We start from the raw sequence: 12,944 nt of genomic DNA on the forward strand, positions 1-12,944 counted from the left end.
TTTACCCCATCATAGGAAAGCAAGCTAGATTTCCTGCCCCACCCCACTCCAGTTATCTGCTCTCTGTGTCCATTTGCTGTGTGTTCTTCTGTGTCCACTTGTATTCTTGTCAGTGGCACCGGGAATCTGTTCTCTTTTTGTTGCTTCATCTTGCTGTGTCATCTTGCTGCATCAGCTCTCTGTGTGTGCAGCGCCACTCCTGGCAGGCTGCACTTTTTTCGCACTGGGTAGCTCTCCTTACAGGGAGCACTCCTTGTGCGTGGGGCTCCCCTATGTGGGGGACACCCTTGTGTGGCATGGCACTCCTTGCATGCATCAGCACTGCCCATTGGCCAGCTCATCACACAGGTCAGGAGGCCCTGGGTTTGAACCCTGGACCTCCCATATGGTAAGCGGATGCTCTATCTGTTGAGCCAAATCCACTTCCTTAAGCAGTTATTTTTGATCACTAGGATTTGTTTGGCCTTCTTACTAGTTGCCTAATTCAATGGAAACCAACCAATGGGACTTAGAATCCAGAGGTGAGACCTTTGACCTGGAGAAGGGCAGGAGACCAACGGGGCCCCAGCAGCTGACTGCAGAAGGGGTCCAAGCCAGTGAATGAGCAGTGTCAGAGAACAAGGGGAATCTGAGCCTGGGGAGTTGGGGGGATGGGGTGGTCTTATCCCACCTCTGCCTACAGGTGTCTGCATTCTTTGTTGTGTGTCTGGGTACAGCTTTAGGACCCTACCCAAGGAAAGTGTGGGGAACGTGAGAGACGCTGGCGTCAGAACTTGATCATGGGCAGTTCAAGCTTGGAATTAGGGCTTAAGGCATGTTCTCGATCCCAGGGATTAAGGCAAAAGGCTTATTTCTGGACCCAAAGGGAAGGGAATAGTTGTTGCACCAGCTGCTGAGATGGGGAGTTGCTAACTCAGGGCGCCTTGCGTTCCTGCTAACCAAAGCCTGGGGTTGTATCGAAGTCTGGAACAGGGAATAAAGTACTGGAGCTCTAGCAGTCAAATGAATGGGATCTGAAAATGTGCCCCATGCAGCTCATTGCATGATGTGGCCTTTGGTTGACACCCTTTCTCTATTGCAGTGATTTTTACCCTCTGTTACCAACTGTGTTGATACTGTATGGAAACAAATTTGCTAATGGCTTTTACCATTTACCATGGCTGTTTTAAAGAAACTCAGTGCAGCAGAGTGTTACTCTCTGTAAGTCACACTTGAATAACAACTTGCTTTGAGGGTCAAGGACAGTCAACGTGAGGCAGAGTGTGAACTTTGCTCACAATGAGTAAGTCTGTCTTTACTGCAGTTGGCCCAGGGGTGTTAAATTGTATCATAGCTGGTAGGAGATCTGTACCTATTTATAACAATATTACCAGTGGTCTAATGTATTAATGTATTTGTATTCAAACAGTTGTTTTTTCCTTATCTAGTGTGTCCAAAGTAAAAAAAAAATTTTTTTTCTTATAAGCGAGTTGGTATTTTTGTAAGAAGAACAGATCAACGTCAGAATGGGGCATATTTCAATTGAACCTAATTATCTTAAAGGCTGAATTTATCACTCTTTCCAGGAATTATGTATGAAGTGAATTTGGGGTCAAATGAGTCTTACCTTTTGAATGAAGTTTGACCTTTTGGCTGATAAAATGGAAACTATTAACTTTTTTTTCATGGCACCTGATATAACCGCTTACATTTTCAGGGCTGTTCTTTGCCATCCCTTAACTAAAGCAATTCTAGCCTGTTAGCCACAAAGCTGAGGTTTGAACCTCTTGATTCACAGCTGCTTTGGTGTGGAGTTTAGCTCTTTTATTAATAGTAGGGTACATTTGAATTCACCAAAAGAACCCATTCTCTCCAGCCCTAAGAATCATGTACCAAGCGGCACATCAGCAACTTCAGTAACTGGCACTTCCTTGTCATGGAACACTCACCCGCCTTAGCTTGAACCCAGCGAGCTGCAGCACTGTTTATTTCTTCACCTGTGCCCCGCACTGCCCGCATGCAGTGCAGAATGCAAACCCCTGTTCTCAGCGGAGCTAGGGCACATTGCAGATCCCAGGGCAGTATCCAGAGGAGGGGTGCCAGGTTGTACGTTGGAAAGGGCAGAACTCAGGGCCTTATTAATGCATTGTGGCTGCTGGGAACATCCGAGCCTCATCAGAAAGACCTTGTTTGCTTCGGAAGCTGAAACAGCCCTGCTGGAATCTGTGGTTTTGTGCATATTTGTGTATGTGCACCTGTCACTTTGAACTTCATTCTAACACTCACATCGTCAGCTCAAAGATAGGGCGACAAGTTGACTAAGGGTCGTTGGAGTTTGAAAAAATGAGTTTTGCTTACTTTATTTAGAAAAGTCTCTACCGGCCTGTTGAATGGGTATTTTCTTGAATATAGTACATCCGTTAATAAATCATTGCAGCAGGCTCAGTCCACTCTGATCTGGAGTTGCTGATTAATCTATCAAAATATCCAGTTGTAAGTGCATACAGGGCATGAGGTAGCCTTTCTTGATCAAGCTGTGACTTTTTTTTCCTATCGTATACTGATGTCTGTTTATGTTTGGGTATTTTACCAGTTGTAATTCCCACTATTCCAAGCATTTCAGGGTTTGGGGTTGACTGACCATTCCATTGCACAGAACTTTTTTTTTTTTTTTTAATTTATTTCTCTATCCCGCCCCCCCCCCCCCCCCCCCCCGCCCACCCCGGTCTGCTCTCTGTGTCCATTCCCTGTGTGTTCTTCTGTGACTGCTTCTTTCCTTATCAGCAGCACCGGGAATTTATGTTTCTTTTTGTTCTTTTCTTTGAAAGATTTTTTCTGTGCCAAACTGAGAATCACCATTTAAAGTCTAATTTTCCTTTTGTGTCCAGGTATGGGTACTGGAATGGCCTATTTGTTACCTGCGTTAATAGCCGCCCTGCTTTCAGTACTTGCTCTGGCCCGGAGCAAAGTCCATGTGCCCAGGACACTAAACCTCACAGCCGCCCTCCCACCCTCTCAGTGAGGACGAGCCTGGGGTGGTCCACGCCCGGCGGTGGGCAGGGGATGGGACTGGGATTTGAGCCCGTAAGCGCGTGGTGTTCTGAGCGCTGGTGGCGCAGTGATTAGCGGACCACGCTCTTGACTTTTTTCCTTACTGCTTTCTCCTCACCACCTGGCCAATGGCCGGGTGTTAGCAAAAAGCCCCTTGGCATCCACTGTACGGTCCAAATAGAATGTAGGAGACCATAGATGGGTGGGTTCATCTTTAGGGATCCTCCAGGCAAGCTATGGGTTTCAAGAACCTCAAGATGAAATGGTTCTTTGAAGATGGTCCAGTTTGGCTTTCCCAACCCTTACTTTGGCTGAGCAGCCAATGGAAGAGGAGATAACCAAGAGGGTTTGGAACGTCCAGTCTGTGAGACACACAATTTTGGCACGTCTCCCTCAATTCTTAGAACAATCCTGAGGTGTGTGCTGTGTCTTCATTTTTGCATAGAAGTTCAGAGGGGTCAGTTATCTGAGGAAAGTCAAGTCAGTCGAGGCGGGGTGGAGATCCCGACGTGCCCCACCTCAGGGTGCTGGTCCCCTGACCCGCCGGGCACCGCTTCCTCATAGTTGGCGCACGTGCGCCTGCTGCTCACCGGTCACTCCTGGTGCTCTTCTGCCTTGGTTTTCTCTTCCTCCAAAGTCACATGTTCAAATCTCACCCATTCCTCAAGGCAAAACCCAGGCGGTGCCTCTTCCATTAAACCTTTCGTCTTTCATAGCAAGATACCCCAACAGGGCAGCTGAAAGCAACGGGAGTGTCTTGTCTCTCCCTTTCAGAGGAGGCAGGTCTGAAATCAAGGTGTCTCAGGACCATGCCTCCCTGAAGTCAAGAGCGTTCTGGTGGCCGTCACCGGCCATCCGTGGTGGCCTTGGGCTCGTGGCATAACCCAGCCAGGGCATCTGCACCTGTCTCCTCTCTGTCTTCCAATAAGGACACCAGTTGCCCTGGATTAGGGCCCACCCTAACCCGGTTTGATCTCATCTTCACTAATAATATCCTCAAAGGTCCTATTTCCAAGTAGGTCCATAGTCACTGGACTAGTGTTTGTTTTGAACATATTGTTTTGGGTGAACATGGTTCAACTCATAACTTCTTTACAAATCCCCTTCCTCTGCCCCCTTCAACTTCATTGACCTGACTTTTGTTTTTTGCTTCCAGGAAACTTGTCGCTTTCTGTCCTAGATTAATATTATCTATGAACTCATAACTCATATTATGAATATAATGTTATTTGTATATCCAGACAAGGCACCACAAAGCTTTGCATTTACCATGGGCTTAATAAGTATTTATTGCATGGACGGAAAACTGAATAAAATGCTGTGGTAGTGAGGGGGGTTGGAGAATTCCTTTTCCCAATTGAACCCAAGGAATACTTGGTGTTGGCAAGGGCAATAAAACACACCGTAAGTTCTATGGCCAGCTCTCTGCAAACCCCCCAAACAGCTGGCTTTACTGAGGTTTTACTCTTCTGGAGCTAGTGCATGAGAGTAATAGATCTATATTCTAGTTTCTCTCTGGCACCGATGCCCTGCTCTCCACATTTCCATGACTACAATTCCTACAAATCTTTGATAACTCCCTCTAAATCACAGTAGCATTGCAAAACAACTTATATACATTTGCCTAGTATAAACAGGTTGGATTTACATATTACACATTTGGTGTAGAGCTTATGCTGACTTAGAAGGCAGGGATGGTATTGAGAATTTTTAAACTCATTTTATTGTGACCAGTAAATATATATGAAATAATACTGTATCTCTAAAAACGAAATAGATTTAATTTTAGAAGGTTTTCAGATCTGTTATGGATGTAGTTAACAAATTTTAAAAGGCCAGAAAAATCTACTGTGGCATTAGCAAGAATTTAGAGGAGTCTCCTCACTCAAATATTTATAATATTGCTCTATAGGTATCTTGTATATAACAAGGAGATTCTAAATTGAAACCTGTTCCTGTTGCTTTTTTTCCAGAGATGCTAAGGTTGCATCTAGTGAGCATATGAGAATCGGAGGGAGTGAAGAGATGGCCTGGCTGCAGATCTGCGAGCCTACTGAGAAGGATAAAGGCAAATATACTTTTGAGATGTTTGATGGCAAAGATAACCATCAACGTGTTCTTGACCTATCTGGACAAGGTAAGATAATTATTCTTCAGCATCGAGTAATTTTGTATATAGTGATCCATTTGGAATGTTGAAAGGGAAGATGTATGTCCATAAACAATATGGTTTTATGGTTTTGCTCAGAGAAATCTTTCTGAGTAATCAATTTATTCACTTGGCTATTTACCAGTTTTCATGAACCAAATTCACTAATAGAGCAGCTGAGTGAATGAATAAAACTAAACACATTAAAGTGGTTAATAATGTGTGGAATGTTTCCTTACAGCTTTTGATGAAGCATTTGCAGAATTCCAGCAGCTCAAGTAAGCTTTGCACATTTGGTTATCATTATAAGGTCCAGTTGACTTGGAGTCATTTTGACTACATGTAGGAGCATCTATAGATGCCTTGGGGAAATAAAGAAAATGATGTTGCTAGGAACTGAGGAATTTAAGCAATTCAGTATGTAGAAGTACTGACATTCTCCTAAACTATAAATGCATTTGTGAATTCACTTACCAGAGTTTTAATGGACTACTTTAAATTACAATGCTGTGTTTCTGGAATATATGGCAACGTATTATAGAGAGCAACTTTTAAAAGAACGGCTTTGGATTTTCATATGTGTGTCTGGATTTTCAAATATCCCAAACTGAGAACAGTCCTTGGTCCATACAAGATATAAATATTCGTTGAATGGGTGAATGGATGACTAAGATAAATCAGAAATTGGCAATATCAAAATATCTAAACATATTCCATGCAATTGGCTGGATTTAGTAAGAAAAAAAAATCTCTCTGCAACCTGCAATTTTGAATGCTTAACTTCCTTTGCATTTTAGCAACCAAAAGACAGGACATTTCTCCTCCTAAAATGCAATGGGAAACATCAAGAATGACATAGATATACAGCCTCAGATCGTATGACCTAAATGTGCTTCTTCTACAAGAAAACACACATATCTCCTTTTTTTTTTTCCACCCTAGCAAACCTCTCAAATATATGATTCTTTGTGTCACTAGCATTTTCTCAATACTCACTTTTTTCTCTCTTCTTCATCCCCTGTCATTTTTAGGGCTGCTGCTTTTGCAGAGAAGAGTAAGTAAATGTTCTGTGGTAACAAGGACAATTTATTTATTTTTTTAGAGTAGGGCAAAGGGTCCGCGTTTTAGAAAATTATTTTTGTGTATTACATAACGGCCAGGAAAACTCCCGGTCCCGATTTGAGAGCTCTTAGGACACAAATGTCGCTGCTCCTAATTCTTGAGCAGCACATCCCATGCCACCAGGCCCAGCCTATCTTTCAGCTTTATTTTAGCCCACCTTTAGTTCCTCTGGCTTCCTCCTCCTCCCGTCCTCCACCGAAAACCCCACAACCCGGATGCATTGCAGATACACGGGCTTGCCTTTCCCCGCCTTTGCCCTTTGGTGAATTCTTATTCAACCTTCAAAGCCCAGTTTATATCCCCTCTTTCTTTTAGAGCCTTTCATGACCTTCCCCGGCACAGAATTATTTCCCCTTGGCATTTGGTTTATACCTCAACTACCAGATTGTTAGTTTTTGTGACCTCTCCCAGGAGCGTGCAAACTGCTCTTTGCATTCATCGTTGTATCCACATAGCAGCTTAGCCCAGTACCTGCTCCTTGCAGCCCACGCACGTTTTCTCACGTGGCTCGCCTTAATTTCACAGATCGTGGCAAGGTGGTTGGTGGTTTACCTGACGTGGTGACCATAATGGAGGGCAAGGTAAGGACAAACAGCAGGGTAAAACGTTAGGTCCGGGGGGGCTTCGAGCCTAATGTAATGCAACCTGCGGAAGTAAAGGGAAGCTAGAGCGTTTGTCTTGCAGCCCGCAGCCTGCACGGGGCTCAGGGCCCCTCACTTAGCCCTGTGTTTGCATCTGCCTTTGAAAGCTCTTGCGTTTTCAAAGGACGTGAAGTTTTAATATTCCGAATCTGCAATTCAGGCACAGGAAAGCTGCTGTGTCCCGCAGGTAGCTAAAGCAGGGCTCCACGGCGGTTCAAAGAAATAACAAGGATGAGGTGGGCACACACCCTGCGCACGTGCACACACACACAAACACACACATGCTACTCGCCTGTCTCCTGGGAAAATGTGAGCCACACCACTGCACGTACAAGATATTAGAGCTTTTAGAAATAGAAAGGTAAAAAAAGTCTCTGCTCTAATTTTCAAGGTCATTTTGGAATAGAAAATGGAAACCACTTATTGGAGTTTTAATTTGTTGCCTTGTCAGTGAAATTATTGATATCTAATTGGTACTTCTCTGGTTGCTTCAGTGATTCTAACTCAATGTCACTGGGACATAGGTACTTGAGAGAATTTTATGAGGCCAAAATACAAAAATTTATAGACCTTTTCTTTAGCAGTTAAAGAAAGCCGAGCTAGCTCCTGAGACTGAATAATCATGGATCTCATAATAAAGATGGAATTGAGAAATTAGAAATAGTTTTACTTTATCGTAGGCTGAAAGCATGTTATAACTAAGTGTCAAGAATTCATTTTCTGCATCCAATTTACTAGTTGTAAGACAGTATATTCTCTGAATTTGCCAAGGTAATTAGTAAAATGGTTCCATAAGTCTGAAGATAAAGGACTAAATATATCTATTGTGAAATGTGGAGCTTAATTACTTTCCAATTCTTTAATGAACTTAGGCCATGGATTAAAACTGGGAATGAATAGAAAATGATATCATTAATTTTTCTCATCAACTCCCTGATGAAACCATGTTCTTTGCACTTGTCCTTCTCAGGACACGTTGTGCCCAGCATGGTGTTAGCATACATAAAGGGCTTGTTGACTGAATAAGTGATGTGAAGGACTGACAAACAGAACTGAAGGTGATTTATAACTAATACAACCTGAAGAGGTAATGCGACTTACGGTTTTCTAACTCATCCTTCTCTGCCCATCTTTGCCTTTTTGAAGACTTTGAATCTGACCTGCACGGTGTTTGGAAATCCTGACCCTGAAGTGGTTTGGTTCAAAAATGACAAAGATGTCGAGCTGAGTGAACACTTTATGGTCAAGGTGGAGCAGGCCAAATATGTCAGTTTAACCATCAAAGACGTCTCGTCCGAGGACTCAGGGAAGTACAGCATCAATGTCAAGAACAAGTACGGAGGTGAAAAAATCGACGTCACCGTCAGTGTGTACAAACATGGTGAAAAGATACCAGATGTTTTACTGCCCCAGCAAGCAAAACCAAAGCTCATACCGGCATCTGCTGCAGCATCCGATAAATAAAAGTAATCACCTGCATAAGAAAAAAATAAGCTTGGAAATCATCAGAATGCTGTGTGCTTGTTCCAGATTGATAGTCTTAGAAAAGCCATACATTATGCCTGGGATTTCTGCTTTTGTTTATTATTTTATGTCTATCAGAGGGAAAAGCTAATGTTTTCCACAAGGCTAAACGATTTATGTTTACATGAGGGTTAGTAACAGATACCTACAAGGAAGGTGTTCAAAGATGATAGTTTCCATCTTCATCAACTTTGGCACACTTTGGCTCTGTGTAAAGACATGTCCGCACTCATAGCTGTGTTCTTTGTTAGCTTCTTTTCACTCGTGGAGCCATTTAAGCATGCATTACTTGGTTATACTCTATTTTTTCTTGCTTTGGGCTAATAAAACTTTAAAAGGCACCTTGTTGTGGTTCTTCTGTACCAAATCATACCTAACTCCTTCTGTTTACACTCCTGGCTTGTTTAATTATGGATTATCGTGCAGTTTCACAGCTGGTCGGATGCAGACGATATGCTTACAATTCAGAGAGGCAGTGACGGGAAATCAGGCTCACTGTAGAGCTCCCTCAAACAGTTTTACCCTGCAAGGCTTGGGGAGGAAGCAACTGAAACTGGCCCATCAAAATGGGTTTGGCCTCAAAATCATAATTCCCAAGAAGGTGTGTATTCTGTGAAAGGCTTAGAAATGGTAAGTGCTTATCACGCTGTGAATCTAAAAATCTCTGCTGGGGAAAACGAAATGCATAGATAGCTATGTTCTTTTTCAGTGTGGTAATTATTTAGTAAGGGACTTCAAAAGAAGGAAAACGCTCATTCTAAATGACCCCTGCAGTGACCATGGAGGAAAATTAAAAACTTGGCTGGCTAGAGAAGGTCTCTAGGTGAAAGTGAAAATAAAGAAAATGTTCGTATATGATGAACACTCCATTCTTTGAATTCTCTCTTCCCTTTTGGAAAGAGACTGAACCTCCACTGACAGAAAATTCCTATCTCAATATTTTAGTTTTGTAGTGAACATGTTGCTTTATAAGAGAAAAAAGCTTTCATAGATCAGAATATTTAATCTCCCTCTATCAATGAGGCTAATCAAACCCTATGCTATTTTGTTACATTTTCCTAAGGTAATTATATAAACACTGACGTTTAAAAACATCCCTAAGAACACAAAGACTAGCTGAGCAGGTTTCTCTTGCAGGTAGAGTATCAGCAAGCAGCTTTCATTATTCCTACCTTCTCTGTTAACTTCAGCTGAGTTTGTTATTATTGCGTGGTGGAGCAGCATTTCCAGAAACATGTCTGGCAAGAGTAGGCATGGCCAGACTTCTCTATATTTGACCTTTATTTAGTTAAGTGGAGCTTGCTTATGTTCCAATTTTCATAGTCGTTTTGTTATGTTCCAATTGTGGTTCACTTTTCCTGATAAATTACTTGCTAATGTTCGCATTAAAGAATTAAAGTGGCTGTGAATTTCCTAAAGCCATTTAATGTCTTTGGTATAAACTTTTTATTTTGGAATAACTTGAGACGTACAGAAAAGTTGCAGAGAGAGTCCCTAAGCATCCCTCACGCATGTTCCCCCTTTGTTAGCATCTGACATTTCCATGGCACATTTGTCAAAACTGAGAAACCAACATTGGTGCGTTACTATCAGCTGAACTCCGCGCTTTTCTTGGATTGCACCAGTTTTCCCATTAGCATTTGCTTCCTCTTCCAGGACTCAGTCTAGGGTACCACCTTGCGTTCAGTTGTCATGGCCTCCATGTCCCTTCTCTGTGAGAGTTTCTCAGTCTTTCCTTGTGTTTCAAGACTTCGTAGTTTTGAGGAGTATCGGCCAAGAATCCTGTAGAATGTTCCCCAATCTGGATTTGGCTAATGTTTTCCTCATAATTAGACTGGGGCTATGGGTTTTTGGGAAGAACACAACATCCTTCCTGTCACCTCCCATCAAGGGTCACATGAGATCCATGTGGCATCACTGGGATGTTAACCTTTATCACTTAGTTACAAGGTTGTGTTTGCCAGGTTTCTCCACCATTTTCACTCCACTGAAGTTATAGTTTTTCACTTTCCCTCTTCCTTTCTCTGGAAGTGAGTCAGGGACTCTCAAAGGAAGGGGTATGTGGAATTGAATTCCACCTCTTGCAGAGAAGAATATCGACAGATTCATAATTTTCCTGTAAGAAATACTCCTTTCCCATTTATTTATTCAGTCATGTATTTATGTCAGTATGGACTCATGGATGTTTATTTTATACTTGGGTTATAATCCAATATTACTTTATTTTGTTGCTCAAGTTGTTCCAACTTTGGCCATTGGAAGCTCTTTCGGCTTGGCTCCTGTGTTACTTTGACCTGACATGTCCCATCCTTTAGAAATTTTTTTTTAGCACTTTCTTACTTTCTGGTTCTCTAAGACATTCCATGCTCATCTTCAAATTTTCATGTCTCTACCCTAGAATCAGTCATTTCTGCAAAATGCTCTGTTTTCTTTTATTGGAGAATGGTAATTTAGAAATCAAGGTCTGGGTGCCTTTACTGCTTACTTTAATTTTAACATTTTGTCTGCCAGTTTTAAAGGTATTTTTTGATTTCAAACTATCATGTTTATCAAAGTCAGTTATCTTATTCTTTACTTCATTTTTTCATAATTTTTTGCCATAACTTTCCAGAACACATAATATTGACATAGTATTCTTCCATTCATGTTCCCAACCTTTCCTAAGTTTTGATTGGATTAAGACCAGTCTCTAGTAGATTCCTCAGTAAGGGCATGTATGTTCAGTATTCTCGGAGTTCTTGCATGTTCAAAACTGTTCTTCTATAGCCTTGGTACCTGAAATAAGCTTGACAGGATACAAACTTCTGAGCTTTCATTTTCTTTTCTTGGATATCTTGAAAATGCTACTCTATTGTTGCCATGACTTTTATGATCTCTTGAAAATTTTGATGCCAACTTAATTTTGTTTACATTTATAAGTAGCTTGGTCTTTTTGCCTGTGGCCCTAATAATATTTCTCTTTGTTTTTAAAGTCTAATAATTTCACTAGAATATGTCTAAGAGTTGATTATTTTGGGTGAATTTTCAATAGGTACTTTCAAAATGTAGAATAAAATTTTCTTTTATCTCTGGAAAATCTCCTTGAATTATAGTTTTAAATAATAGTTCTCTTCTGTTGTTTTGTTTTTCTTCAGATTCTCCAATTATATGTGTATTTTATCTTCTTTTCCTGGATTTCATTTCAGCCATTTACTTTCTATTTTTTATTTCTTTCATTATTTCATTTCATGGTTATTATCCCATCTTTCTTCAGTATCTCTCATTAAATTGTCGTTTGACCCTGTTCTCTTTTAGGCATTTTGTGGTTTACTCTTTATCTGAGATCATTTGGCATTTTCTCCATTTTCCTTACTGAGTTCTATCAATTTCTGTCTATTTCTTCTGGATCTTTCCAAGTTTGTTCTCAGTTTCCAAATGCTGAAATGAGAACATTTGATTCACTTTGGATGGTTGCAGTATCACTTCTTTTGCTTTTTTGTAGTTTCATTTGAGGGCTGATGGTAAATCAGCTGAAATTTTACAATTTTTCCCTGTTTTCTTCATACAGTAATTTTTCTGTGATGTTAGATTAGTTTTTATCTCCTCTTAGTCATTTTGTGAATAAGGGTCCTAATTCAAGAGTACCCTCCTCTGTCTGTAAAGTGCTTTAATGGCTGATGGTGGTGGTGGTTGCATGCTTGTTTCTTTCATTTTTGTAGGACATTTAATTTTACCCTTTATGTCAGTCTTTCCCATCTCTTTTGCTTGCCATTTCTTTTTTAAAAATGTATTTTATTTTATTTATTTATTTGCAACTTCTTATTTATCTTTGGATTCTTCCTCAAAACAAGTCTTCTTTGAAATTTTCACTCCTGTTCCCACTCATTTTCAAGTCTCTTTTCTTGTACCCGGTACTGTGAAATCCCTGATCCCAGAACTGGATTCAGTATTTGATATTTAGCAGGGATTAACCTTTCTGGAGTGATTTTGTCTGTGCATCAACTCTGTCTTCCTCTATTCATTTGTCATAGAATCTCTTAAGCCTCTTCTCACCCCCTTTAACTTGTAGGAGCAATGGGAACTCTGTTGAATTTGGTATTTACTCATCTAGTGTTAATGTGAAGTTCATGTTGTCTCTGACTCCTAATAATGCTATTGTCAAGTTCACATGGACTTTCAGTTTCACTCCTTGTTGTAGTATGAATAGGGCATGGCTACGATTCAACATTCCTTCTGTTGAGTTCCTTTAGTCTCTTGGCCAATGACAACTTCCTGTAAAAACCAAGGTCTTGGGTGTCCAAGAGTCCTACATTGTATCCCAACACAGCAATTGGCTTGCTTTTTTATTCTGGACAAGTTACTTGGCCTGTGTATTCTGACAGCTCAGTTATAAAGGAATGAGTTTAGGATTTATATCATTATGAAATGTGGGTGGTTAAGAGTAGAGTGGAGTTATTTATAAAAAATTAACCATCTTTTAAAAATGTCTGTTAGTTTAA

The 12,944-nt window shown here is 40.9% G+C and overlaps 1 protein-coding gene across 2 annotated transcripts in view; it reads left to right on the plus strand.

Annotated features, from left to right (window-relative positions):
* The window catches only part of MYOM2 (myomesin 2), a 116,589-nt gene extending 107,782 nt beyond the window's left edge, over positions 1–8,807 (plus strand). For both annotated transcript variants that reach the window (XM_058288016.2, XM_023586067.3), the window contains exons 33-37: positions 5,004–5,167; positions 5,421–5,457; positions 6,211–6,233; positions 6,827–6,882; positions 8,089–8,807. In XM_058288016.2, coding sequence (XP_058143999.1) covers positions 5,004–5,167; positions 5,421–5,457; positions 6,211–6,233; positions 6,827–6,882; positions 8,089–8,406 — 598 coding nt within the window. In that variant the 3' untranslated portion in view covers positions 8,407–8,807. The remainder of the gene's footprint in view (positions 1–5,003; positions 5,168–5,420; positions 5,458–6,210; positions 6,234–6,826; positions 6,883–8,088) is intronic.
* Positions 8,808–12,944: the final 4,137 nt, after the last annotated feature.

Source organism: Dasypus novemcinctus, chromosome 25 (assembly GCF_030445035.2).
Source record: "Dasypus novemcinctus isolate mDasNov1 chromosome 25, mDasNov1.1.hap2, whole genome shotgun sequence".
Classification (NCBI taxonomy): domain Eukaryota; kingdom Metazoa; phylum Chordata; class Mammalia; order Cingulata; family Dasypodidae; genus Dasypus; species Dasypus novemcinctus.